At 47.9% G+C, this 27,367-nt stretch overlaps 3 protein-coding genes across 8 annotated transcripts in view; 2 read left to right on the top strand and 1 right to left on the bottom strand.

Moving 5' to 3' along the window:
* Positions 1 to 160: 160 nt before the first annotated feature.
* Positions 161 to 3,369, top strand: Znf414 (zinc finger protein 414). Of its 2 annotated transcripts, XM_041669414.1 has the most exons (6): positions 161 to 279; positions 857 to 1,139; positions 1,391 to 1,498; positions 1,589 to 1,694; positions 2,073 to 2,407; positions 2,478 to 3,362. In XM_041669414.1, the coding sequence occupies exons 1-6, from the start codon at positions 277 to 279 to the stop codon at positions 2,540 to 2,542; spliced, it is 900 nt and encodes a 299-aa protein (XP_041525348.1). In that variant the 5' UTR covers positions 161 to 276; the 3' UTR covers positions 2,543 to 3,362. The 2 variants fall into 2 exon arrangements, with proteins under 2 accessions (XP_041525348.1, XP_041525349.1); XM_041669415.1 differs by lacking the exon at positions 1,391 to 1,498 and having other exon boundaries at positions 2,478 to 3,369.
* Positions 3,019 to 15,181, top strand: Pram1 (PML-RARA regulated adaptor molecule 1). Its single transcript, XM_041669448.1, has 11 exons — positions 3,019 to 3,169; positions 7,731 to 7,825; positions 10,381 to 11,731; positions 11,814 to 11,874; positions 11,948 to 12,024; positions 14,284 to 14,341; positions 14,437 to 14,542; positions 14,673 to 14,835; positions 14,917 to 14,950; positions 15,028 to 15,062; positions 15,144 to 15,181. The coding sequence occupies exons 1-11, from the start codon at positions 3,019 to 3,021 to the stop codon at positions 15,179 to 15,181; spliced, it is 2,169 nt and encodes a 722-aa protein (XP_041525382.1).
* Positions 15,182 to 15,893: 712 nt separating this feature from the next.
* Hnrnpm (heterogeneous nuclear ribonucleoprotein M) overlaps positions 15,894 to 27,367 on the bottom strand; it is a 47,297-nt gene continuing 35,823 nt past the window's right edge. For 3 of the 5 annotated variants that reach the window (XM_041669097.1, XM_041669100.1, XM_041669102.1), the window contains 4 exons: positions 22,378 to 22,431; positions 19,355 to 20,157; positions 18,514 to 18,565; positions 15,894 to 16,317 (listed from right to left, as the gene is read on the bottom strand). In XM_041669097.1, coding sequence (XP_041525031.1) covers positions 16,154 to 16,317; positions 18,514 to 18,565; positions 19,355 to 20,157; positions 22,378 to 22,431 — 1,073 coding nt within the window. In that variant the 3' untranslated portion in view covers positions 15,894 to 16,153. Of the gene's footprint in view, positions 16,404 to 18,513; positions 18,566 to 19,354; positions 20,158 to 22,377; positions 22,432 to 27,367 lie in introns of all 5 variants that reach the window. The other 2 variants (XM_041669101.1, XM_041669098.1) reach the window with 2 other exon arrangements.

The raw sequence follows: 27,367 nt of genomic DNA on the forward strand, positions 1-27,367 counted from the left end.
AGGTAGGAGCTTTACTTCCGCTTTTGCAGTCACTGATACAAAATTCCCCCCGCCTAGGCGCAGCAGGCTAGCGCCAGCCCCCTCCTCCTAGGAGGCTCAGGATTAGGCCACACCCCAGATCTCGCGAGATCCCAGGAGCGGGGGGGGGGGGGGGGGAGGGGGGGAAGGGGGGAAATGGCGCCGTCGTGATCGAGACCCCGCGTCGCCGAGGAAGTCGCCGGTGCTGGAGCCGGAGCCACCGAAGGCACCCGAACCGGAGGTCGAGCTGAGGGGAGGATGGTGAGCGTGGCATCCGGCACGCGCGCACGGAGGAGCAGCGGGAATTGTCCGGGAGCGGCCCCGCGGCGCGCACCCCAACCAGCCCCGCCCCTATATCCGGGTCCCCTCCCGCCGCTGACTGCCCCTTGGGCCACGCCCACTCTGCCCGAGCTCGGCCCCTGAACCTCAGGTCCTGGCGCTGAGCACGGCTCTAGCTCAGCCAGCATTGTAGGCCCTGCTGCATTTTCCAAGTTGCTCCCGGGCCGGACCCTCGCCCACTTTCCTAGGCCACGCCTCCGCCCATGGTGCCTTTCTCCTGTCAAAGTTGGAGAAGGGATGTTACCGATGCTCTTCTATGCATAATCCCTGATATAGACTTTCTTCTGCAACTGAAATTAGGAGACAGTAGCTCAGTCTGCCCTCACCTCCCGTAACTCATCTTGCTGGTGACTCAGAAAGTGGAATGGCTGGGTAATATTTGGCGGGGGTGAGAGGGAGTTAGAAACCCCGAGTCTTGTGGGCCTTAGGAATGGAAAGACCTCCCTCTGTCCTAGGCAGACTCTGATCCCAGCCTTATTCTAGCCACTTCTTGCACCAGGAGGAACCGTCCAAGCCCAGCCCGGACATACTAGCCACTGCAGAGTCCAGCTCCAGTGAGCCCGACAAGGAGGTGGAGTCTCCAGATGCGGTCGCTACAGCCACGTTCTCCTCCGTGGAGGAGCCAGGCCCTAACCCGACACCCATACCACCAGTGTGGGACCGTGGAGGACCTCCGCAGCAGGTCGCCGCTGCAGCCCCAGACACCTGCCAGCCGGGCTCAACCAGCACAGCTGTGGGGACCAATGAGGACCTGAGGTTGCCCAGACGACGTCCACCACCAGGTGATCTGTGATGGAGCCTTCATAGGTCCGTCGGTAGGACTGAGATGGTGCAGGATCAGGAATTACCTTGTATCCCATCTAGGGGGTTCCTTACCATTTACTGAGCACCAAGGCTTTGCAGGTGTAGCAGTCAAACCTATCCAGCCTTTCCAGGCAATTTATTCTAGTAGTAAGGGGAGGGGAACTTGTTCAAGGCTTTGAGAATGGGGGGTCAATAAGGAAAAAATTGATGACACCCATCTATTCCGCAGTAAAACAGATACCCTGCTCTAGCCCTGGCTGCTGCCTCAGTTTCCCCAGTATTCGTGATCTGGCACAACATCTCCGTACCCACTGCCCGCCCACACAATCACTGGAAGGTAGGCAGGTTAGGGTGGACGAGACAGAGACCCCCCCAGGGTCAGTCCTAACCACCACCCCATTCCACACCTGCCCTTCATCTCTACCAGGCAAACTCTTCCGATGCTCAGCCCTGAGCTGCACTGAGAGTTTCCCCAGCATGCAGGAGCTGGTGGCCCACGGCAAGCTACATTACAAGCCCAACCGCTACTTCAAGTGAGACCCCGACCTTCTGCTCTGTTGGTCCCTTTCTAGTCTGTGTGGAGGAGGGCGGGGCAGGTGGGGACATGACCAACCCCAGCAGTGCATGGAGGATGGATGTGAGTGACCGAAGGATCAGCTGGAGTGGCAGGGTATACATGCTGTGGTTCTGTCCTGTTCCATCTCACCTCTTAAATGGAAAACTGCCTGCCTAAGGAAAGTCAGAGCTTGAGGCTCTGAGCTGGAGAGGTCGGGAAGGATCAAGGATAAGGGCACAGAGTCACAGAGATTTCAACCTAGAAACCCTTCCCACATCCTGGTCCCTGGGTAGCAGTGGCTAGACCTCTTCCTATTGTTGCCTAGGAGACAGTTCAGCCCTGTGTCTCCCCCCAGGTGTGAGAATTGCCTCCTGCGCTTCCGCACTCACCGCTCCCTCTTCAAGCATCTGCATGTTTGTGCAGAGCATGCTCAGAGCCCAGTCCCACCACCACCCCCTGCCCTGGACAAAGAGCCACCCGTGCCCGAGCGCCCCGCAGACTCCGACCCCTCATCTATTCTGAGCCTGCCTTTCCCTCTACTTGAGCCCTTCACCTCTGCCCCCACTGGGCCCTTCCTTCCCTACTTGAACCCTGCGCCCTTTGGACTGAGTCCCCCGCGACTGCGCCCATTCCTGGCCGCTGCTCCAGGACCTCCAGCCTCCAGCACTGCCATCTGGAGAAAGAGTCAAGGTGAGTGTGAGAACCAGTTGCCTGCAAGGCTGATTGGGCCCACCTTTACTTACCTGCCTCTTTCCTGCAGGTGCTGCCGGAAGTCCCAGAAAACCTCAGGGCGGCTCAGATGCGCCCTCAGGTGCGTGCAGGTGACGACCAGGGCAGGGTGGAGGGGCCTTCATTCCTGTGCCCTGCGCCAGCCCTGTGAATGCCCGGAAACAGCAGTGCGTGTCCTTTGAAATACATGATTTTTACCTTTCAAATGCCTGGCACCTATACCTTCATCTGCGTCGGCGTTGTGTAAAAACTTGCGCCTTGTCCGTATCTGAGTGGTCCTCTCCTGCAGAGGTCCAGGGATGGGAGCCAAACTTGGTGCCTTCAGTGATTGGCAGTCAAGCCCAGGAGAAAGGACCCAACTCCCTGGACCCTGGAAGCTGAGGGGGACGAACATAGGGAAAAGTCTAATTTGCCCTGGCCGACATCCACCATCCCTGTGGAAAGGTCCTCTGGGGTGGAACCCAGGACTGACCACGGCCTGCCTGCCTGCCTGCCTGCCTGCCTGCCTACCTGCAGGGTACGTGGCCCCCAGCCGCATAGTGTGGGAACACACGCGTGGCCGCTACTCGTGCATGCAGTGTGACTTCTCCACGGCCTCACGGCCTACCATGACACTGCACCTTCAGGACCACCGCCCCAACACCCCCACAGACCTGGCGCCCGGGTCCCTCCGGGCCGGTGCCCGGGCGGGTAAGGCTGAGGCAATGAAGCCCGAGGCAAGAGGTGAGGCCCAGGCTCAGCGGCCGCCCCTCAGCACCACACAGACCCAATCTCATTTGCTCCTGCTGCATCACAACTGTCAGAGGGGGAGCGGTCCGATTTTTCACAGTTCTGGACCAGCTGTGTTGGCCTGGGTGGGAGAGCCTGCAGAGATTTTTGTAATTTGAAGGGGGAGGGGATAATAAAGGAGGTGTCTTTGGTCCTGTGCTGTGTCTTAGGTCCCTTGCCCCTCAGATAAGATTTTTGTTTATTGTGTGTGTGATGCCCATGAAGATTAGAAAAGGGTGTGAGATCCCCAGACACTTGTGGGTGCTGGAAACCAAACTTGAGTCTCCTGCCCTCCCCTCAAATAAGCAGTAGGCTGCTACCTACTGACTGGGTCCAGGGTACTTAGAAGTGGCTTCACAGAACCTGACCCCCCTCAATACTTCTGTCACTGTCTACCTGGCACCTCAGCCCTGTGCCACCCTAGCCAGCTATAGGTAGGGCAGACACTGCCCACCATTCTGTTCCACAACTTCCAGAAACCAGGTAAGATAGAATTTTCAGTTGTTTTCCTTTATTTAAAAACCAAAAAAACAAGCAGGCAAAGGCAGGCAGATCTCTGAGTTTATACAGGGTTAGTTCATCAAAAGCTGTCTTGAAAAATAAACAAAACATGGGACCAGTAAGACGGCTCATCGTGTTCAAGTGCTTGCACAAGCAACCCTGATAACGTCAGTGTGAACCAAGTGAGGTGGGAAAGAAAATCAACTCTAAAGTTGTCCTCCTAAAGCCTGGTGGTCACACCTTTAATCCCAGCATTTGGCTTGATAAAAGTGGCAAGTTCCGCCCGGGTGGTGGTGGCACACGCCTTTAATCCCAGCACTTGGGAAGCAGAGGCAGGCGGATCTCTGTGAGTTTGAGACCAGCCTGGTCTACAAGAGCTAGTTCCAGGACAGGCTCCAAAACCACAGAGAAACCCTGTCTCAACAAAACAAAAAAAATCTTTTTGGGCTGGAGAGTCTCCTGAGTGCTGGCAAACTGAACTTTTATCTTCATCTGCAGACCTCCTTCTGCCCCAGTCCCAGCTCTAGAGAGTTGGAGGTTCCTGTTTAAGAATACCAAGGATGGAGATGTAGCTCAGTAAGTGCTTGCCTAGCCTGCGCAAAGCTATGGGTTCTATCCCCAGCACCAACACCGGCAGTGCTGGTGGAGGCATTCATTTCAGAACTGGGGAGTAGTGTGGAGGATCAGAAATTCAAGGTCATCCCAGCTACATATGGAATACATAACACACACACACACAATATGCCAGGCCATGCCTCTCGTCTAGCTCCAACCATCAGAGTACCTGTGGAAGTCTTTCACCAGTCCTCCTCAGTGGATAAAGACTCCTGTTTGGGGGCTGGAGAGATGTTATACTAGGTACAACCAAGATCTGAGTTCAGATTCCCAGCACCCACTTTAAAACTGGGCATGGGAGGGGGCAGAGAGAGCCAGGTCCTGGGGCCTTAATAGCAAGCCAGTCTAGCTGAAAAAGTGAGTTAACGGTTCTGTTGAAAGACCCTGTCTCAGTGACTGATCTCCACATGTGCTGGCTTGGTTATGTGTACTCCCCCACAGACAATACACGCCAACACAGATCCTGTTCTAGCAGCCCAAAGGGATTCTCAAATCTCCTCATATTCTTCTGTGGCCATAACTCTTCACAGCTGCTACGTCTGGAGAAGAAAAACCCAAAGACCTCCTTGGTCCCACCCCACCTTGTCCCACTTACTATTCCCTTGTATCCTAACTCTGAGTCAGAATTGTCCTTTATCACCTCTTTTCCTGATGTCTGTAGCCAAGACACCAGTCACCAGATGAGTTGGGTCCTCCAGGCCCTACATCACTGTCATAGTCCTGCCTCCTCTACCCAACTTCACTGCTTGTAGGCTCTAGAGAATGAAGAACAGCAGCCATACTTCTGGTTTTGAATAAGTGAATTTATTAGGCAAAAGTAAAAGAATAAATAGCAAGTGATTGGTGGGAAGTGGAGAGACCTCCTGGCCAGCCAGGCTAGCCAAAGGGTGAGTGTCAGGTTTTGTGAGAGACCTTGTCTCAAAAACTAAGTTGGAGAATAAAGGAAGACACCTGATGGCAACCTTTGACCTCTGTAAACATAAGCACAGATTCATACACCCACCCACACGATAAAGTGGATGTCATAATGCTCGCACTATGGAGAGGCTAGATTTGGGAATGTCTGCTCAGTGAGTCTTGTCCCAGGAACTGAGTACTGGGGACAGATACCAGGAAACTATAGAACTTCCCCACACCCCATTCCCTGCCCAAACCACTAGTTATGTGAAAAGCAGGGAGGATAATAGGCTAGTTAAACACGTTCTTGCTACCCCACCAGTCTCATACCACGCAATAGCAGACTTAAGCCAAAACATTCATTTATGTTGTTTCTAAGACCAGGTCTCACTGTGTCTCTTGCTGGATTGGTACTATGTAAACCATGATGGCCTCAAACGATGGGATTTTCTGATCCTCCTGTCTTAAACTCCCAAGTGCTGGTTTTTGTTTGAGACAGGGGCTCTCTATGTGGCCCTGGCTGTCCTGGAATTTGCTCTGTGGATCAGGCTGGCCTCGAACTCATAGAGATCCACCTGCCTCTGCCTCTCAAGTGCTGGGATTAAAGGCATGTGCCACGCAAGTGCTGTTTTATGTGGTTTTGTAACTCAAACCCAAGGCTTTGTGCATGCTATACAAGTAGCTATCAACAGAGCTAAAACCTCAGATTTACTGAGCAGATTTTGCTTCAACGGAGTCTCAATTTTTTTTCTTTTTTGAGACAGAGTCTCACTATGTAACCCTGGCTGGCTTTGAATTCACAGAGATCTGTCAGCCTCTGCCCAAGTGCTGGGATAAAGGTCACACTATGCACTACTAAGAAGGTCTCAACTTTGTAGCCTGAGACTGGACATGTACTTAAGATCCTCTTGCCTGGGCTGGAGAGATGGCTCAGAGGTTAAGAGCATTGCCTGCTCTTCCAAAGGTCCTGAGTTCAATTCCCAGCAACCACATGGTGGCTCACAACCATCTGTAATGGGGTCTGGTGCCCTCTGCTGGCCTGCAGGCATACACACAGACAGAATATTGTATACATAATAAATAAATATTTAAAAAAAAAAAAAAGATCCTCTTGCCTTCAGTCTCCAAAGTACTGTGATTAGAGACATGTGCCACTATACCTGACTAGAACATGCGCTTTGGGAATAAGTTTCTTTCATTTTTTGAATCAGGGTCTCACTATACAGCTTTGGCTGGCCTAGAACTCACTGAGTAGATTAGGCTAGCCTTAGATATGTACCGAACCCCCACCTCTGCCCAGGGGCCTAGAATATGTGCTCTGTATCAGGGTGACTCCAGTGATATCAACACTTATACTAGAACATGTGCTCTGTATCAGGGTGACTCCAGTGATATCAACACACTTATACTCACCTGTGTACTGAAACCACCCTGCCAGGGCCCAAATAATCCCAGACAGGTGAAGCCATAGTCTCTGGAAGAGATCCTTTTCTTAACAGCTCAAGAAATTCTATTCTGATTCCAAACCGAGAATCATATCTCTACTGAGTGTTTTGTTCCTGTGGACTGAATCTTGCCATCAGGACTCTCCTTTACCTGTATCAACCTTGGTCCTTCTTTGGGCTCTCAAGGGCCGCTTCCATTTTCCTGTAACCCAGTCTTCTGGTTTCTTCCTTCTACTTCCTTTAACCACTGGGAACTTGATGTGTCCTTAAAACCCCCTGCCTCCCCAGGGGCAATGATATTCCCTCACCTCAGTGGCAAATCTTTAACATTAACATCAATGGCGATGCTTAAGCATGCATGGCGGCCCGTTTTCGGCAGTTCTCCAGTTGTTACCATCCTGGGCAGTCTTAGACACTGCTGTCATACCCACGGTTCCACTTTTCCTTTATGCGGTTTATCCAGCGGGGTTTTTTGTTTTTGTTTTTACTTCCTCTTTGCCTTATAATGTGCACTCCTCCAACCAGTGCTATCTTTGAGTATCTGCTGCCATTCATTCTCATACCCCACCTTACCCCAATCTATCCCAGTTGAGCCTTCTGCGGGGTACCCAGGCCTGGCTGGTGGGGCATTTGTTACCTGAATAGGGAAGTCCTGTTGAGAGTACATGTATCGAAACAAGGAAGGTAGATGAAGCAACACAGGATGACAGATATGTCCTCACCATTGCACCAGCCATATCCTAGCTCTAATTCTTTTCAGAGACTTCCTAAGCCCCAGAGCAAACTGTAACATCCCCACTCAGGTACTCTGTCCCTGTGGCTGTCCTGAGTTTGGGCTTGGCCTGCTTCTTTGGAGACCCCAAAGTCTTAAGAGTAAAGGGGACAATAGGGAATCGAGGCTAGTGATGGCTAGTAACTGTGTGCATTAGAGATGTGCTTAGGTATGTTGACCTGAGCTTGGGGACAATAGTAGGCAGGCAGGAACAAGGAGGGGACAGACCTCCGCCTCCTTCCTCCTCTGCCCTCCCCACTCCAACAACCCCTATTTGATGTGTCAGCCAGTGGAGCAGAAACCACAGATACTTCCTCAAAGCAGCAGCCTAAGCTCAGAGCCCACTCACCCCCTGAAGCCACATCGCCCCCTGAAGCTATGGTGAGTGAGTCCCCAAGCCCCTAGTAGAAGTCCATTCTCGTCAGAAACAAGGGGCACAAGCAAAAACTGAGAAACTGGTAAACAGGCTCCATGGGTAGCCCGGCAGAATAGAGCTGGCAACAGTCTTGAGAATGAAACGCTTCAGGCAAAGGTAGAGAACAGCCAAGGCCCAGCTTGAGCTCTTGTGGCTCAGGCTTGGATCTGTGATTGCGAGCGGGGCAGGCTGGGTCTGCCTGGAATGGTATCTCCTCACCCCAGGTCAGCATCTGGGATGAGAACATCCTGTGGGGTAAGTGGGTCATGCACCTCCTGCCCTAGCCTCCCCCTCCACCACCACCCACCCAGACAGTCATCCAAGCTAACCCTTCCTTATCTCTGCTAACCCTTCCTTATCTCTGTCTAGAGCTGTTGCCTCAACTCAATGACTAGGGCTTCAACAAAGAAATGTCTAACTCTGGAAAAGAATTGCTTCCTTCCCAGAGGTGCTTCTGAATCTCTCCATCTCAGATGGGCTCACACGATTCTGCCCTCCCTGTCCTCCGATCTTTTTGACTCTAGATGAAGGAAGGCTGAGAGGCCCCTCAGAGAAGGTATTGCCTTGTTATCTACTTGTACCTGTAACCTGTGGCAAATGGCCAGCTCTGAGAGCACCAGAATGTTCTGAACATACCATACAGTACATGTGCTCATGTGGAGAGTCTGCTTGCTGGTTGTGGGTGTTGTGAGCATTCCTGTGTATACACATCTTAGACTGAATGTATGCCTGTCTGACTGTAGTTCTGCTTAGACTTTAATTTCTTTTTTTTTTTTTTTTTGGTTTTTCGAGACAGGGTTTCTCTGTGGTTTTGGAGCCTGTCCTGGAACTAGCTCTTGTAGACCAGGCTGGCCTCGAACTCACAGAGATCCGCCTGCTTCTGCCTCCCGAGTGCTGGGATTAAAGGCGTGCGCCACCACCGCCCGGCCCTAGACTTAAATTTCTGTAAATATTTACTGAGTACCTACTATGTGCCAGGCACTGGGAAGTCACTGATGATCTAGATGTATGTGAAGGTTGGGTCTTCCTTGATGGCTTTCTACCTTCTTTTTCGTGACAGGGTCTCTAACTGTACCCAGAGCCTGTTGACTTAGCTAGCCTAGCTAGCCAGCAAGCCCTAGAGGATCTTCTCTCAAGGCCTCTCCAAGTGCTGCTCCTGACTTTTTTATGTGTGGGTACTGAGGATAGAATTCAGGTAGTCAGACTTCCATGACAAGTACTTTGCCTACTGAGCAATCTCTTTAGCTGCCCAAATAGACTTTAACAGTTTAGGCCAACTGCGTGTGGTGCATACACCTTAATCCCAGCATGTGGGAAGTGGAGGTAGGAGGATAAGGAGTTTATTCTCCTCAGCTACATAGCAAGTTTGAGGCCAGCCTGGGATATATGAGACCCTGCTTCGATAAACAAACAAACAAGACAAAAACGCTAGTCAGTGATGTGGTGTGGCTCAATGCCACAGAGCTTGCTTAGCAAAGTACTGGGCTCCATCCCAACACTACAAAAATACAAACCCCCAAAACAACCTGGTTTTAAAGACATTACAGCAGAACTAATATAAAAAATTTGATAGGTGATGGGAAATATAAAGAGAACAGTTAGGAAGGGCAGTGAAGGTGGACAACTGGGCAAGGGAAACTGATTTAAAATAGGGTTGTCTCCTTAAGGAGTACTGTCGCCTAAGACATGGAGGAAGAAGAGGACAGACCCGTGTATTGAGATTATGCATTACAAACATGACAGAAGCTATGAGATGGGGGGAAGTTTTTGCTTTCCCTGGAAAAATGAAAACTGAGAGGTTGGGAACAGAGAGATTCAGCAGGCCTCCTTTAGAGCAGCAGACTTGGGATGAGCCCATTACAATATTCAGTCAGGGCTATGGGGATAGCTCCTCCAGCTGGGGTGACAGTGAGACGTGGTTGGATTCCGGATTTTTTTTTTTTTTTTGGTTTTTCGAGACAGGGTTTCTCTGTAGCTTTGGAGCCTATCCCGGAACTAGCTCTTGTAGACCAGGCTGGCTTTGAACTCCCAGAGATCCGCCTGCTTCTGCCTACCGAGTGCTGGGATTAAAGGCGTGCACCACCACTGCCCGGCCCGGATGTATTTTGAAATCAGAACAAAACAGGCTGGGAAGAACCTGGTGGTCAGGCAGGGGGCAAAGAGGGAACCAAATGGGAGCAGAAGGGGCAAAGGCTGAAGATATTGGGAAGTACTTCACTGACGGAAAGCACCCTGTGGGAGTCATGGGCTAGTAGAGGCATCAGGACCTAGGTCCTGTTAGAGATGAGGTTTGACCCAACTTGGGTGGAGGAGTCAGGGGTGTGTGGCTTCCAGGAACCTGAGGAATAGCTCTTTACCCAAAAAGAGAAGCTGGCTGAGGTAGAGCTGAGGTTGAGGAAGAAGCAATGGTAGAATGGGAGCCAAAGGGAAAGGGAGGGTGATGGGTTTGGTTTGTGTGTCTATGACCAACTGTATCTGTAGGTACCTAGTTGTTTCTCCATTTGCTTTCCTGTCTTCTTAGGGAAGCAATCAGGACTTCCGAAACCTCCAAGCTAAGTTCCAGGCCTCTCAAGAGCCTGGAGAACCATCCAGAAAACCCATAAAGCCTGAGTTCAACAAACTCCTGAAGAAGTTTCCACAGACTGAGTTAAGTGAGCAGCCCAAGAAGGCCTCAGAGTCTGAGCTCAGCACAGTGTCCCTGAAACCCCTGCAGCTGCAGTTTACGGACATCCCCAAGAAGACCTCACAGTCAGAAGGTCTTAGAAAGTCACCACAGCCTGAACTCAAACATTTCCCAAGGAAGCCTCCACATCCAGAGTTCACTAATCTCCCCAAGAAGCCTCCAAAACTCAAGTTTGGTGAACTCACCAAGTCTCCACAGCTTGGGGAACCCCAGGAACCTAGTATATCTACCCAGAAGCCCCTGAAATCTGAGCTCAGCAATCCTGCCAGGCCCCCAGTAGAGCTCAAACCTACCACATTTCCCAAGAAGTTCTGGCAGCCTGAATCCAGTGAGGCCCCTCTGAAGTCCTTGCCCAAGAAGCCACTGCAGTCTCAGGCTGCTGGTTCCTCTAGGAAGTCCCTGACACAGGTAGAGTCCAGCGAAGTTCCTCAGACATCCAAGCCTGGGTCCAGTGAGTTTTACCCCAACTCGCCAGAGCCTGACGTCAGTACCTTTCCCAAGAAGTCCCTGCAGTCTGAGCTCAATGAGAATTTCAAGAAATCTCCATCTCTTCAGGCCACTGGTTGCACAAAGTATCCACAGCAGCCCATGTCCTATGAGGTCCCCCAGACAGCCCCCTGGAAACCTGAGTCATATAATCCCCCATCTCACTCCCTGCAGCCGGACGTCCATGCATTGCCCAAGAAGCATCCACAGCTCCAGCTAAGTGACCTTACCAGGACATCCTCGGAGCCCGAAGTCTGCAAATTTCCCAAGAAGCCTCAGCAGCCAGCCCCCAAAGTGCTTTCTAAGAAGCCTTCGCAGCAGGAACTGGGTCATCTCCCTAGAACATCCTCAGAGCCTGAGTTCAGCTCACTCCCCAGGAAGTTTCTGAAGCCTCCACATGGCAAGTTCTTCCAGCCTGACTTTCCCAAGGGTCTGCCCGGAAAGCCCAAACTTCCTGGTTCAGTATCTGAGTGCTCCCTGCCCTCTGCCTTTGAGGGTTCCAGCCCCCAGTTCCCCCTCAGCCCTGGGTATGGAATCTCTCGGACACCCAATTGGAGATCAGAAGACTTCCAAGTCCAGCACCCGCCCCAGCGAAGGCCTTTGCCTTCAGCCAGCAGCCTGGGATCTCCTCCAGCCAAGCCCCCATTACCACCTGTCCCCATCAGTATCCAAAGCTTCCGGAGAGCCTCAGCAATGGCCACAGGTGAGTTAGAGTAGGTGGTTCAGGCAGAGGAGGGGGAATATTTGGGTAGAGCCACTTCCTTCCCATCCTCTCTCTTCCACAGCTGTCCTGAAGACTGGCTCTTCTGAGACCCACTTCCCAGCCCAACCTCAACAGACCCTGCAGTGAGTGCTGGGAGAAAGGGGCCAGGCATGGGTATAAGGCTAAAGGAGGCCCTCATCTCAGGTGTCCCTGCAGGAACCCGGACGAGATCTATGAGCTGTATGATGCTGTGGAAGCCACAAGTGACTCTAGTCTCAGCCCAAGGGGCAGAGGTTTGTAGGTGGTCTGGGTGGTTGGCTTGGGTACCCATGAAACATTAGTTACAAAGGCATGCTCGCATGATCCAAGTTTAAGAACACAAAGTGATCCAGACCAGACTGGATGCTGGTGGGCCAGATGGTAAGGAAGGGGAAGCCCAGAGCCAAGGAGCCAGGCTTTCTGTAGGTAGAAGCATGTGACAAGAGGCCTGGACAACAACGGAAGAATCACAGAAACCACAGCTGGCAAACCAGACAAGATGGTGTATCAGGCAGGGAATGAGTGGCATGCTCCTTTCATATAACCTAGCACTCGTGCAGAGGAGTCATGGCAGGATCATGGATAAGGAAGGCATCAGGTTCCAAATGTACACCTATAACTCCAGCATTTAGGCAGCAGGATGATCTGCCTTGGCTACTCAGAAACCAAGACGAGCCTGGATGAGATCCTGCAAACAAAACCAAAGCAAATGCCACCCACCAGGTTCCTTGCAGTTCATCCCAAGAGAATGTCCCAGCAAGATGTATACATGCAGCAGGTTTTCCTTTCTTCTAAGTCAGTCTGAGGGGCTCCACAATTGGTGTCTCCATGGCAACAGCATGGGTTTTTATAGAGCTTTGATGATTTTGTAGCCAAGGGAGTTACCCTATTGCCAATGAGGAAGTTCAAGGATCTGAGACTAGGCCCAGCCAGTTGATTTAGAGCTGTGGGGATTCCAGCTAAGTGCACCCCCCCCCACACACACACACTATTCCCTGTTTTACTAGCTTACTTGGCCTTGGGATGTGCTTGCTCTCACTGTTCCAGCTGGAGGTCCGGATACAAAGACAGATGCTTTCAAATTCTCCAGCCCTTGCTCCTTTCTGGGCCCTTTTTGTTTGCTTCTCCTGGTTCATCAAGAGAACACCCACAGTGCTTCTGTGGAGGGGAAGCTCTATAGTTGGGGGAGGGGTCACTGTTCAAGATCATGATCAAATATCAGACCCCTGAATTTCTCTGTTCAGAGCAACGTGTGAGCCTTCCTATGGCACAGAGCCTCTCCAAATCTGTTTTGAGTATCTCTGAGTGATCTTTCTAGTACCAGAGTGGCCTTCGGACCACCTATTCTTTGGTTCCTTTGAAACATGGCAGCCCCTCTACATCTTTTGTCAATTGGGAACTCACCTGGAGGGGCAGGGTTCAGCCCTGCTCAGAACAAGCTGCAGGATGACCCAGAACCAGAGAGCCCAGTATTGTCATAGTACACCTGTAACTCCAGCTTCTAGCTGTGAGACCACTCAAGGCTGAGGCAGTTCATGAGAAAAGCAGGTGCAGTACAGGTTCTGAGTAGGACCCAGATCTCTGCCTACAGAGTAGAACTCAAGCTCAGTGCTGACTCAGTATGACAGAGACACCCCCCTGTGGGCTATAATCAGAAAGGACAGTTGGTCAAAAGTGACATTTGGGTTATCAACAAAATGGGACCTCTGATTCAGATCCTCACTAACCCCGATCTTGAAGAGGCTGTCACCCAAGCCTCCAGCCAACAGTTGGTCTCATTCTGGAAGCCTGTCCTATTGCTGGGAAGTGATACAAGTAAACCCTCGGGGAAACCCTACCATTCAGTCTCAGCAGCAGAAGGTTCAGGCTAAGAACTCCACCCCAGGGACGTGGTGGTGGGGCAGGCCTTCCAAGGCAAAGGAAGGTGGATCTGAGTTCAAGGCCAGCCTGGTCTACAGAGTGGATTCCAGGACAGTCAAGTCTACACAGAAAAGCCCTGTCTTTAAAAGATCAACCAACCAACCAAAAAACTCCAACCTGGTTGCTCCTCCTTAGAGGCAAGCTATGGATGGCTACAATGGAATTACTTGTTTTTAGTTCTGAATCAAAAATCTTATTACAACTCCCAACATATTCTAGGAGGTAGAAGAAAAATGGCTTCCAAAGTCTACGACTTATGGGGTGATCATGGTGGCCACAGCTTTTAATACTAGCACTCGGGGAAACAGAGGCAGATAGATCTAGGACAGCCTGGTCTATATAGTGAGAACAAAATCCAAACACAAAGGCCTACAAATTCATCCCATCTCTACAATTTTAGACAGTCAACTTCTCAGCCTTTATTTTCCTCACCAAAATGAACCTTACCTACAAGGACTGATAAACCCTAAGAAAAGTACAGGAGTGGTCAATTCAGGGAAGCCCTGAGGATCCAGAGAGCAGACTCAACCCATCAAGTCACTAGGGTAGAAAGAACTAGGGACCTTTGTCCTGACTCTGTCCAATGTCCTCAGATGAAGTGCAGACTACCCAGCAAGTCACCAGATGGCCTCAGCAGGACGCAGAGCTCAGGTACATGGGGCAAATGGTGTGATTTGGGCTGAGAGCTGGGACTCTAATAGAGGGTACTTCTTACTTGTAAGTACTTCAATGTCTGGGTCTTCTAGGAAGAATGCTACTCAACTACAGCAGCTGCCACCCACAGACCCCAAGCTGCTGAAACAGATCAGGAAGGCAGAGAAAGCTGAGAGAGAGTTTAGAAAGAAGTTCAAGGTGAGAACATGGAGTGAAGAATGAGTCCTGGGATGACTGGTACCCAAGGCCCTTGATTTCCATCCTGGGGAAGAAACTAAGGTAACAGCAGATACAGAAAGTCTAACATTTTAACATGATGTTCCCCAAGTTTGAAGGTGAGATTGTGATTCAAACAAAGATGATGATTGACCCCAATGCCAAGACCCGGCGTGGGGGTGGCAAGCACCTGGGTATCCGTCGTGGAGAAATCCTGGAGGTGATCGAGTTTACTAACAAGGATGAGATGCTGTGCCGGGACCCCAAGGGCAAGTGTAAGTGTGTTTGGCCCACATCTAGGGAAAGGAGTGAGAGTGCGAAGGCTGAAAATCCATTCTATCTGCTCTCCCCTGCAGATGGCTATGTACCCAGAACTGCACTGTTGCCCTTGTAAGTACTGGTCCTGCCTGGGTAGAATGGGGAACACCAAGGTTGGCTCCTATTGACAATATTGTGTTCTCTGCCAGGGAAACAGAAGTATACGATGATGTCAGCTTTTGGGGTATGTACAGTGACTCCCATGGGGATACTTGCTATCATGCCTCTGTGGCACAGGATCACTTGAATTCTTCCTTCTTTGCAGACCCTCTGGACAACCAACCATTTCCTCAGGGACAGTAAGCAGACAGAGAGGTGGGTTCCAGAACCACCAGCCCAGCCACTGCTCACCCAGGAGCCCTGGATCCTAGCATGGCAAACAGATACCCAACATGCCCACATAAAACCCCTCTTTAAAACATTCTTGTTTCTTGTCCTCTTCTTACTGACTAGAACACACAGCAGAACACAGGCACATGCAAGGGACCAAAGGTGAAACAAACAAATAAAAAAAAAAAATCAATTGCCCACCCAATAGGAAAGGAGCTGCTGAAGACGCACCCATACATATCCTAGATGACCAGTAGCTGTATCCCAAAATTCCTTGTAGGCTTCAGGTACTTGCGTTGCCAAGTGAGTCTATAACAGCCCTTCACTGGTAGAACTCCTGCCTAACTGGACATCAGCATGAAGTATTTCCCAAATAGTGACATTCTTAGTGGTCTTGAACAAAAAGAAAAGCCAAGTTGAAGTGAGCTTCACTCAGTGTCTGGGACTCACAGAATAAAGCCACAGGATGATTTTCAGGATTGTTATTATCACTCCGGGGAAGATCTTGGATAGTGTTCCTACTATAACTAGGGTCTGCTCTCCAAACAGTGGGGTCTACAGACAACAACAACTGGGTGAGATCCCTGGAGGTCACAGCTCCCAGGAAGAAAGTACAAGCTGCCCCGTCTCGCAGAACTCAGATGGCCACCTCTACAACATATACACACACAAAAAAAGCAAGCCGCTTTCAGGAACTGGTATTTATTATCAAAGTCATATTTGATGTCAACAAGATGCCACAACTACAAAAAAAATTGCGCACATTGCAATCTCAATGCAAACAGTCAAATGGAACCCCAATCATTAAAATATTAATTCAGATCACCCCAAAAAGCAACTGAATTTTTTAAACATCTTTATACATCCAGCCAACAAATTAAAATGGTTAACAAGAAAAAATACAAATTCAGAGGTCTGGTATTGATGTTTAAAAAAGGCAACTGCTTAAGCATTTCTATCGATTCGAACATCAATCTCTCGGCCACTCAGCTTCATGCCATTCATCATCCGGCAGGCTCTCTCAGCCACCTCTGGAGATTCAAACTTAACCACACCGCACCCCTTGGACTTTCCGTTCTCCATCTTGATGTCGGCGTACAGCACGTGGCCTGGCACAGGGAGGGAAGAAGAGACCACACGCATCAGGCAAACCCAGAGCTCAGCCTCAGTCTGGGCTCCACTCAGTCCAGATCACCTGTTGGATTTCGGTGACAGAGTCAAAAAGGAGAGAGGCCCTTGCGCATGAAGCGAATGCTCAGAACACCACGTATGGCGCCAGCAACTACAGCCCTTTCCACTTTATTGCCATTGTTCTCCAAGCAGGACAACAGCCTAACCTGCTGTGAAGAACTTGCCAAGCAGCTTCAAATGTTCGTCTTTCTGCTCCAGCAAGTTACACGGAGAGGGGCCTATGTGGAGCCAACTTTTGATTAGAATTCTAGAGGCTTGATTGTTGAATACTACTATCTGGTCACAAGGCCACTGCCAATATGATACTTCTATACTGCTCTATGTAAGCCAGGTACACCTAGTGAGTAGCTTACACATATCTATTCATAGACCTATTAAGTATCCAGGTTATTAAGTAACCAGGTATGTGTCAAGTACAAAAGAAATGGGTCTATAATAGAGCAGAAGTCAAAGACACATTGGTGCTATGTTCTTGTGCTAATAATAATAATGGCTTGGGGAGAGATGACACTCCAGTGGCTACTCATGATAAAGTTCTGAAAAATATTAATGAGCAATTCATCAGAAAACATGCCTGCCAAAGCAGGACACAATGGTACACATCTGCAACCCAGCACTTGAGAGGTTAAAGCAAGATTTTGAGTTCTAGGCCAGACTGGAGCTACATGGCAAGACCCAGGCTCAAAAGGGAATGGCAAGACAGAACTAAAGGAGGGAAGACAGAAAGGAGAAGAGAAAGGTAGCTCACCTGGAATCCCAGCCCTTGGGAAGTGGAGGTAGGAGAATCAAGAGTTCAAAGTCACTGAGAATGTAGCTCAGTGTATACAGTACTTGTTTAGCATGCACAAAACCCTGGGTTTGAGTCCTAGCACTTATACAAACCAGGCACAGAAGCACATCCATGTAATCCCAGCATTCAGGAGTTAGAAGTTCAAGGTTATTTTCGGCTATACAATAGTAAATTTAAGGGCCACTCTGAGTTCAAGAGACCCAATGTTAAAACAACAACAATAACGAAAAGCAAGGTAAAGCAAAACAAAAAAAGACAAACAAACCAATCAAAACCAAAAACCTCAGAGTTCAAGATCATTCTTGGCTACATAATGACTTTGCAGTCAACTTGGGCTAGTTGGATCCTAGTCTCAAAAAGGAAAAAAGGGAAGGACAAAAAAGTAGGGAAAGGCTAAGGTAATCTTCTGGCAAGTTCAAGGGCAGTAGGGAGGTAAGTTTCCAGAAGATTTTGAGTTTGCATTTTCTTAGAGGTGGGGAGAGTGGCACGTTCCAATCTGAATATCTAGTTATAATAATGACTGATGTGAAATTTGCAATGGAGAGAATCAAAGAAGCAGACACGAATGTGGGCTTTGACTCTGCAGCTTACACTGAAGAACCAGGGGAAAGCACTACTTCTGAATGCTGAGCCATTTCTGAATGAGGAAACAAGAAACAGGTGTTCTGATTGAGCTTTTAACTGAGAACATGCAATGGTAAGGGAAGACCGCATCGTGGTCACCAAGGGAGCTTTCCAGAAAGGTTGCCTAGGTGTGCCTATGAATCCAGAGACTTTCAGTCTATACTGTGTGCCCAGACCAGACCTATAACTGCTGAGCATATGTGTACTCTGGGCTTCATGGGGGAAAGCAACTTGTCTTGGATTTACTTCTTTTGTTTTTGCTTCTTATAAGTCTTTGACTTTAGGAAGATGGCTTTTCTGACTCTTATGTAAAAAGATGACAATACTGCCTTCTCTCAGAAACTGAGAAAACAGTGGTGGCATTTGCCTGTAGTTTCAGAACATGGAAGGCCTGAGAGGGAAAAGAATCATGAACTCAAGTCCAGCTTAAGTCGTAGCAGAGACAGAGAGGCTGTCTCACAAACTAACTAGAGAAGAACAGCACGGATGAAATGAACACATGGCGTGACACATACCAGGACACCCAACACCTGCCTAAATAGCTGCAGAGGCAGAACAATGGCAAGGTCATGGACACTCGAGAGCCCATGGACAGTGGCTAAGGCTAGGAAGGAAGCTGCACTGCTACAACTCAACAGCATCACCAACAAGCCACAACACAGAAGTGCACATGGACAGTCTTTCTCAGACAGACACTTACCACATTCGTTGAATTTGTCTTTTAGCATCTTCCATGTAAAATCAAATGGGAGCTGAGGAAAAAAGAGCAGACTAATCTGTGATGCAACCAAGTCTCAGTGTACAGACATCACAATAGATACAAGATTATGATTGGAAAGTTTCCATGGGCTGGGGGTGTAGCTTAGGTACAGGGTGATTTGCCTATTATGTGCATAACCCATGTGCTCCATGCCAGCACTGCCAATGGGGTCAATGCCAGGACCCATCCCCAGTAGTACCCCCAATTCCAAAACAATCTCCACTTCTCATCACAGAAAGGCAGGCTGACTTCTTTATGAAAATCAGCAGAGAAGAAAACAAATCTCTAGCTTATGGGTATATCCTAAGAGCTAAGTGGGCAACCCACAATCCAGTGACAAAATGTAATTCTATCACAACCACCTTTCTCTGAATCACTGTGCCAAGACTAAAGTGTCCCTCAAGCCAAGGGAATCAGAAACTACAAACCTTTAGAGCCCAGTCTACTCTACTGACCCACACATCCTAGGCAAATGCCAGACTACTATAATTTTGTTTGTGTTTTAGAGACAGGTCTCACTTGGCAGCTCTAGTTAACCTGGATCTCACAGAGAGCCACCTAACCTTTATCTCCAGAGTGCAGGAATTAAAAGAATGGGCCATCATGCCGGGCCCTGGGACTATTTCTTCTGTAAACCCTCAACCTCCAGTTCGGTTTTGGGGATGGACAAGTCATATTCCCCACGCTACCCGGTTCTCCCTTCAGCAGACATCCCTCAGCCCACTCATCTCCCCACCACTCACTCACAACAACACTGAGGGGCTCCTGAAGAACCACTTACATTTCTCACAAATATCTGGCAAGCCTTCCTGGCTACTCCAGGTGCATGGCCTCCAGCTCCGCCAAAGGAACCTGCGAAGCTTCCTCCAAAGCTGCCCCGCTCCATCTCAATGGCTCGGTCAAAGCTAGCACCTCCAGCGCCACCCATGGCCAGGCCCATTCGCTCAATGCCAGCGCCCAATGTCGGGCCCATAGCAGGGCCCATTCGCTCCAGGCTGTTGGCGCCCATTCGCTCCAGGCCCATACGCTCCAAACTGTTGGCTCCCATGCGCTCCAGGCCCATGCGCTCCAGGTTGTTGGCGCCCATGCGCTCCAGGCCGGTGGCCATACGATCCATCACAGGGCCCATGCGCTCCAGGCCGGCCCCCATGCCTGTGGGCACCATGCGATCCATGCTCAGGCCCATACGCTCAATGGCTGGGCCCATGCGCTCGACACCAGAGCCCATACGCTCAATGGTCTGGCCCACTCGGTCAATGGGCGCGGCCATTCGCTCCAGGCCAAAGCCCATGCCGGCACCCATGCGCTCCACGCCAGAGCCAATGCGCTCCATGGTCTGGCCCATGCGCTCAATACTGGAGGCCATGTGGTCAAGACCTAGTGGGCCCATGCGCTCAATGCCAGAGCCCATGCGCTCAACTGAGCCCATGCGGTCCATGACCAGGCCCATGCGCTCAATCTCAGAGCCCACTCGATCCATGCCATGGCCTAGGCCTGCGCCCATGCGCTCCATGCCAGCACCGCCAATGCGGTCAATGCCAGGGCCCATCCTCTCGATCCCAGGGACACTGCCTCCAGCTCCACCTGAAACAGGAATAAAAAGTACAAGCGGAAGTCAGGGACTTGTGTAGGCATTCATATACCGATGCATGCCTGGCTGGGCACTTCAGATCCCAAGTTCAACCACAAATCAGGAAGTCATGCTCAAAATAATTTATTATTAAGAAAACCCAATGTTAGCAACAAGATCTCCACAATCATCCTTTCTACTCCATAGCACAGGTACAAATTTCACAATAAAATTTAAGTAATAAAAATTCACCCTCACTGGGTGGTGGTGACATACCGGTTAAACAACACTGGGGAGGCAGAGGCTGACTTGGTCTACAAACTGAGTTTCAGGGCAGCCAAGGCTACACCACAGAAAAAAACCCTGCCTCAAGAGGGGGTTAAAAAAAAAAGACAAAATAACAAAAACCAACCAAACAAACAAACAAAAACAACACCCATCATAAAAAAAACAACAACAACTTTATCTCCATGCTGGTCCCTATGACAAACCTGAGTCACACATCAATTCCTGAAACCTTTTTAGTTCCCTCATCAGCAGACACTGAGAAACCCTCTCAAAAAAGCACACAAAACTTCATACTCGGTAACTCATGGCAACTGGTAAGTTACATGGAGACAATCCAAAGCCACTTACAACCTTTATCCTCTTTCAACTTGTTCCTCTTAAGATACCCTGCTGACAGCTAGTCTGGCTGCATTTCCTTAGCGCTTCCAGGGCACAGTGATTACACAGCCATGTAAGCAGAAGGTAAAGTTCGTGTACACATGCACACAAACTGGTCATTTCCTGGGACCTTTCCTTCTGTGCGAGAAATTGACAGCTCGTGTATATTTATCTCATTGGCTTTGGAAGAAAGATGCTGACAGCAAGGCAGGGTCGATTACTGAAGAGGCCAAGGGTCAGTGACCAGTGCACAATGACACTCAACCATGGTGCTTGCAACCCTGGACAGGGAAGGTCTCGCTCTATCCAAGCTCTGACCCATCACTTCACCATGCAGAGCTCAAAACCGAAATTTCGTAGTGCCTACCACCACTCAACACAGCAGTCTAGCCGATGGTTAGCCTACTACTGACCCAAAATGTAAAATTCAAGCTGGGTGATGGTGGCACATGCCTTTAATCCCAGCACTTGGGAGGCAGATCTGTGAGTTCAAGGCTAGCCTGGTCTATAAGAGCTAGTTCCAGGATAGGTTACAAAGCTATAGAGAAACTTTGTTGGGGAGGGGGAGGTTCAACAAGAGAACAATCAGCAATTTTTATAACAGTCTGTAACTCTAAAGTTATATGGCCTGGCACAAGTTAACTGACTTCTCTCTGTGCCCACTTCTGTGGTGAAATGCAGCGTGTGCACACACACACACACCCCAAGCACAACTTCAAGACTGTTAGTGTTTCACAATAGAAATAGCTCAGAAAGTAACTTTTTCACATTGCAAGAGGAAAACAGGTTCTGGCTTGGCATATCAGGGCTAGCAATTATGCTGGCAGCCCCATGCCAACAGAAGCAAACCAGAAAAGACCTAAACAGAGCTCCCATAGAAATGCCTGGCAAATGGGCTGCCAAAGGAAGGCCAAACTTGAAGGCTGGAGGAAAAAAAAAGGGGGGGGGACTTAAAAGGTACAGTTAGGGCTGGAGAGCTAGCTCAGAGTTCATTCAGTTCCCAGCACCAACCACACATCTCACAACCACCTCAGTTCCCTGCCTCTAGTGTCTACTGGCACCTGTACTCGTGTGCACATTCCTATATATACACATACACACTTCCATCTTTTTTAAAAAATGGTACACTTATTCTAAGTGCTCATAAAACTATCATGTAACAACATATACCAAAATATTTGCAATATTCATCAATGGACACTGGTCCTATAGATATTCATTCCTTGACTCTTTCTAATGACACAAATGTGTTTCAACAAGCATTTATCATGTATTAGGTGGTACACTTTTCAGTTTTAAAAGTTTTTACATGCACTGGCTCTTTTACAAGCTTCTGAGGTGAAACCTATTATTCCCCCATTTGAAAGTCGAGCACTACAAACATAGGTATTGTCACTTACCACAAGCCACACAGCTATGGAAGGCAGCGATTGCTCCTACCCTAGGTAATCTGTATCAGAGCCCATGTTTTGCCACACTACTGTTGAGTCCCCATTAAATGCCTGTTCTAACAATAACAACAACAACAACAACAACACAATCAGAATATCAAGCTAAGTGATTCCTACCTCCTCCCTGCTTTGCAATGATCTCTCCTCTCTTCAGTGCATTACTTAGGATTTCTAAGGAAATCAGGAAGAAAAAATAATTAGTCAAATTTTTCTGTAACAGAAACCTTCCTATTATATTCTAGAAGCATAATAGCTTTTTGTTTTTATTCTTTTTTAAAGAAAAGGAAAGGGGTTTAAGAAACACACATAAACAAAATCAGCTTACAGAAAACAGGAAAGCCACAATGCTAGGGCTCCTTATAGCTTCAGAGTCAGGCCAGTTTGCAGGGGTGCCTGCAAATCCGTCCAGCAGAGAGGTGATGTGCGTTAATGAGCTAAACTCAAAGACAAGAGAAGAGGGCCCTCAACCCTTGCTCAGCAGCAGTTTTCTAGAGGTGTTCTAGACACTTAGTATTGAGGTTTTCCCAGTGAGCAGGAAACCAAGGCCTTTCTATGTCTTCTGCTCAGAAGCCTGAAGCCTGCCTGCATAGATTCACCCTTTTCTGCACCACAAAATAAATTGAAGCTGTAGTTGTATAGAACCAGGAAGTGAGAAACATCAGTACTCAAGGAGCAAGCAGAATGTGATACTGAGGGGCTGGAGAGATGGCTCAGAGGTTAAGAGCATTGCCTGCTCTTCCAAAGGTCCTGAGTTCAATTCCCAGCAACCATATAGTGGCTCACAACCATCTGTAATGGGATCTGGTGCCCTCTGCTGGCCTGCAGCATACACACAGACAGAATATTGTATACATAATAAATAAATAAATAAATAAATAAATAAATAAATAAAAGAATGTGATACTGACAAAGACACAGGAGAATTATTTCCCTGCCCCATCAGGAAAACACCCAAGCCTCCTTAAAGTCTGCTACTATCATTAATATCCTCCTCAGAAATTAAAGTTTTAGCTTCTATCATGTGAGAACAGAGCTACAAGCAGAAAATAGGTCTTTAACCATCAATCACGGGACTTCCCAACTGTCAGAACTGTTTGCCATGAGACACAGAAAATGCTATTACTCTGAAAATACAAATTAACTATTTTTATAGACTGTTCTATTCCTTTTCAGAACCTTTCTGGAATGATGTACAGAAGCAGATGCTTTTTCTGTGGGCGTGTGGCCATAGCAATCTTAAGAGCATCCTTGCCAATGGTAGGCATCTGACAGTACAGAAGGAACCCCTACCCATTGTAACCTCTGTCACTCTTAAAGACCACTGTCACTAGAGACTCTGCCATCTCCCTTTAGTTGGGGAACACCTACTACTATGTAGTGTTTATAAGAGAGTAGAGGTGCCGGGAAGTGGTGACGCACACCTTTAATCCCAGCACTCGGGAGGGCAGAGGCAGGCGGATCTCTGTGAGTTCGATGCCAGCCTGGTCTACAAGAGCTAGTTCCAGGACAGACTCCAAAAGCTGCAGAGAAACCCTGTCTCAAAAAACCAAAAAGAGCAGAGGTAAGGGAAGTCACTGTGGTCATTTTTTGCAGGATGCATGAAAGTATGGACAGTATTTGCAAGGTACTGGGAGAAGATTATTTGAGTGTACCACCCTGACTGCTGATGAAGTGGAATGACTAGCCTTCTAGACATGTGGAAAAACTACGGCATGCATGTTGTGGGTGCCTAATTGGCTGCCCACTTCATCACAGTTTTGAGAAGGTGTCTGAGCTGTGAATCCAGGTCCACAGTGCCTGGTAGACGGAAGATATTCCTGAACTGCTTTTGGGAACAAAAAATGAATTCAGTCAGAAGGGAAAGCCTGTGATGCTGTGTTATTCAAGGACATTATACACTGGTCCATCTGTGTTGGAATAGCAAGAATAAAGCAGAGGCCTGCCTACCAGAAAGGGCAGGACAGCATCCCCTCAAAAGTTAGGTGCTTCTGCCAATATCATAGTCCAAAACCAGGAAGAACATGGCCTTCAAAACAAGTCAAGATCCTGCCATGGCTTCTGTTGTGTTCAAGGTACCCTGTGTCTCTCAGATGGAGATGGTTACAAGCTTTTGTGATGAATAATCTGTATTACATTGGATATTTAAGTATTGTTGTTACACATGATTTCCCCATTGCAACTGGAAACCAACATTACCTCATGGGCAACAAAATGCACAGAAAATGGAAGATCTATATTGAGGGTCAGTGTTCATCTGGAAATGTTCAACTTTGCAACATAAGATACCTGAGACTCATTTCAGGACATGTGTAGGGTTCACAGCAAAATACTGACACTAAGAATGCCTACAACAGCTGGGTGGTGGTGGCGCACACCTTTAATCCCAGCTCTCCGTGAGTTCGAGGCCAGCCTGGTCTACAAGAGCTAGTTCCAGGATAGGCACCAAAGCTACAGAGAAGCCCTGTCTCGAAAAACAAAAAACAAAACAAAACAAAAAACAACAGAAGTTTTGCTCACTGTCCTTGTATGAGCATCTGAGGTCACCAGATCATAAGGAAATCTAGGGAAATTATCACATTTAATTAGCTTCCATGGAGCTACTGATATAGAACTGACCACCATCATAATCATGACTATTATTGTTCCATCAAAGTGTGAAAAGAACTGATGGAACTTCCTGGAAACTAAAAATTTGTTGACAGTTTTTGTTTAAACAGCAGAGATTTGTAGGCTTAGAAACTGGTATGTGGCTAGGCGGTGGTGGCGCGTGCCTTTAGTCCCACTCTGAAGGCAGATGGATCTCATTAAGTTCAAGGCCAACCTGGTCTACAGAGCAAGTTCCAGGACTACACAAAGAGAAACCCTGCCTTGAAAAAAAATTAAAAAGAAAAGTTTTTTTTTTTTTTAAAAAATTCAAATAGATAAAAGGCTAAATATTTATAAAGCCAAAGCTTCTGGTCTTTTGGGTTGGTCCTTGCATTCCACAGTTGTGTTCTATTTATTGTTTTGCAAAAAATAGCCATTTTCACATCTGATAAAGCATATCTATAAAAACAGGCAAGGAGAAAGTTACCTACTTTATTATCCTTTCTGTATTTTTCAAGGTAGGCAATTTTAACCTGTACATCATATAATAAAAGAAAATATTTGAAAAGGAAAAAAACTTACATTTCCCCCCTGTCTTTTGCAATGTGAGAAAATGTACTTAACTTTTCTGGTCCTTAAGCACATCTTGTACCATTATCCCTATAACCACAAATGAAAAGCTAGCCCATCGCTGTTTGTTTCTTGTATTCCAAACACGTGGGAGGAAGGTTGGGAAAGTACAGAGAGAGACAAGGTGGTTCCTGTCTGTTGGCAAGTACACAGTTCATTCTTCCATGGCACCCAAGATCCTAATATATCAACCTATTCCCTATGAGAGCTTTACACCACTAAATCACATATTTAAGAACGTTGAAACACTCAAACTCTTTCTACAGACATTCTGTAAGTGGGTGCTTCACTAACTATTCCCTATGCCTTCTCTCCAAACCAATATATATGTAATTGCCCTGTTTATTGGCACAGCAGTTGCCTGTGCCAAAGCTCTGGGTCTCCAGTTGTCAGCTTCAATTGTTCCTTTGCCCTGTCTCCCTACACTGTTGCTTTGGGCAGAGCTTATCCACTGGCTGTCCACGATAATCCTTTCATGTGCTGCTGATAGAGCTGCGAAGGGCCTGGGAACAATACTCTCACACACTTCCTCATTAGACTACTCTCCCGGCCTTTTATAGCTATCATCTCTTCAAGTGCATCCTATCCCAAGGTCAACAGCCACAGACACTTTTTGAAGCATGAAAAACAGCTGCTTGCACAAAGAAGTGAAATATCTACTTACTGCCATGATATAAGAGACTGTGCAGGAGGTGAGAGAAACGAACAAAAGAACAACAACAACAACAAAAAAAAAAAAACACAAAGAAACCAGAACAAACTCCAAACCAATGAATGCTATTACTCTGAAAATACAAATTAACTATTTTTATAGACTGTTCTATTCCTTTGTGTTGCACAGGGAATTCAAAGAATAAATATTATCAGTCAAAAAAAAAAAAAGGTGGCACAGTAGCAGGGCTATCAAGGGGCAGTAAGGCCTGCAGATAATGTTTCCATCAGGACAGGACAAATTTCCTGTTGCCATGAGAAGTACCCTCACAGACCACTTCAGGATAGGAAAGGTTGACACGCTTGTCACATAGGTGAGGCAAGCAACAGAACTGCAAAATGATGGAAGATTCTGAACATAACATCATGTTGTTTTCTTTTGGTCACAGACATGGCACCAAGACAGTGTTTTAAAACATTATCTTTAATACAGGACAATTCTAGACATAGAAACAGTGGCAATAAGAAAAGTAATCTTCCTAGTCAGATACTCAGAGCAACCAAGAAAAAGTAAAACCGTTTCACCTTTTTCAAATGTAGATGCCTTTAATTCTATTCTTTATTAACAAACCAAGCAGGGATTTCCTTATCCATTTTTATACCTACTAGGTTTTGCTTGACCTTTCCCTCAACTCTCCCTCCCTAGGATGCTAAAACCCTTTCACTCTCATATACATCCCTTAAAGCCTCTTTCTTCTCTCTCTAGTCCCCCACACCCTTGCAGATTCACATATATAAAGTCAAAGTTAATATGTGCATCTATCTTCATTAGCAACCAAGTTAGGTTAGACTTAAGAAAACCATTTAGGTTAAGATCACTGGTTGTTTTTCCAGAGGTCCCATGGGTTCAATTCCCAGCACCCACAAGGCATCTCACACTCTGAGACTCCAGTTCCAAGGGATCTGACACTGCCTTCTGGCCTCCTTAGGTACCAGGAATGAAAGTGGAACATGCAGGTAAACACCTATACATATAAACTACAATTAACAAAGACAACCTGTAGAGCTGGGATGTTTACCTGAATTAGGTATTTGAAGACAATCTTCCTAGGGTCTTTAAACATTTTTAAGAACACAACTAATATCAACCGGACACAAAAATTGGCAGTTTGCCTGGGAAAAGAATCCATGATATTGGGATGAGCTGGGCCTCCACAACTACGTGCATGCCCAAAAGTGG

This window comes from Microtus oregoni, unplaced genomic scaffold (genome assembly GCF_018167655.1).
Source record: "Microtus oregoni isolate MIOR12 unplaced genomic scaffold, Mior012 000019F_ref0000042, whole genome shotgun sequence".
NCBI lineage: Eukaryota > Metazoa > Chordata > Mammalia > Rodentia > Cricetidae > Microtus > Microtus oregoni.

What these genes read in the sequence shown, in the direction of transcription:
- Znf414 (XM_041669414.1), top strand. An exon ending in GCCCACACAATCACTGGAAG is followed by an intron (nt 1,499 to 1,588) that starts GTAGGCAGGTTA and finishes CATCTCTACCAG; the next exon opens with GCAAACTCTTCCGATGCTCA. An exon ending in CATCTGGAGAAAGAGTCAAG is followed by an intron (nt 2,408 to 2,477) that starts GTGAGTGTGAGA and finishes TCTTTCCTGCAG; the next exon opens with GTGCTGCCGGAAGTCCCAGA.
- Pram1 (XM_041669448.1), top strand. Translation starts at nt 3,019, where the DNA reads ATGCAGTGTGACTTCTCCACGGCCTCACGGCCTACCATGACACTGCAC. An exon ending in AATGAAGCCCGAGGCAAGAG is followed by an intron (nt 3,170 to 7,730) that starts GTGAGGCCCAGG and finishes TTGATGTGTCAG; the next exon opens with CCAGTGGAGCAGAAACCACA. An exon ending in AGCCTCAGCAATGGCCACAG is followed by an intron (nt 11,732 to 11,813) that starts GTGAGTTAGAGT and finishes TCTCTTCCACAG; the next exon opens with CTGTCCTGAAGACTGGCTCT.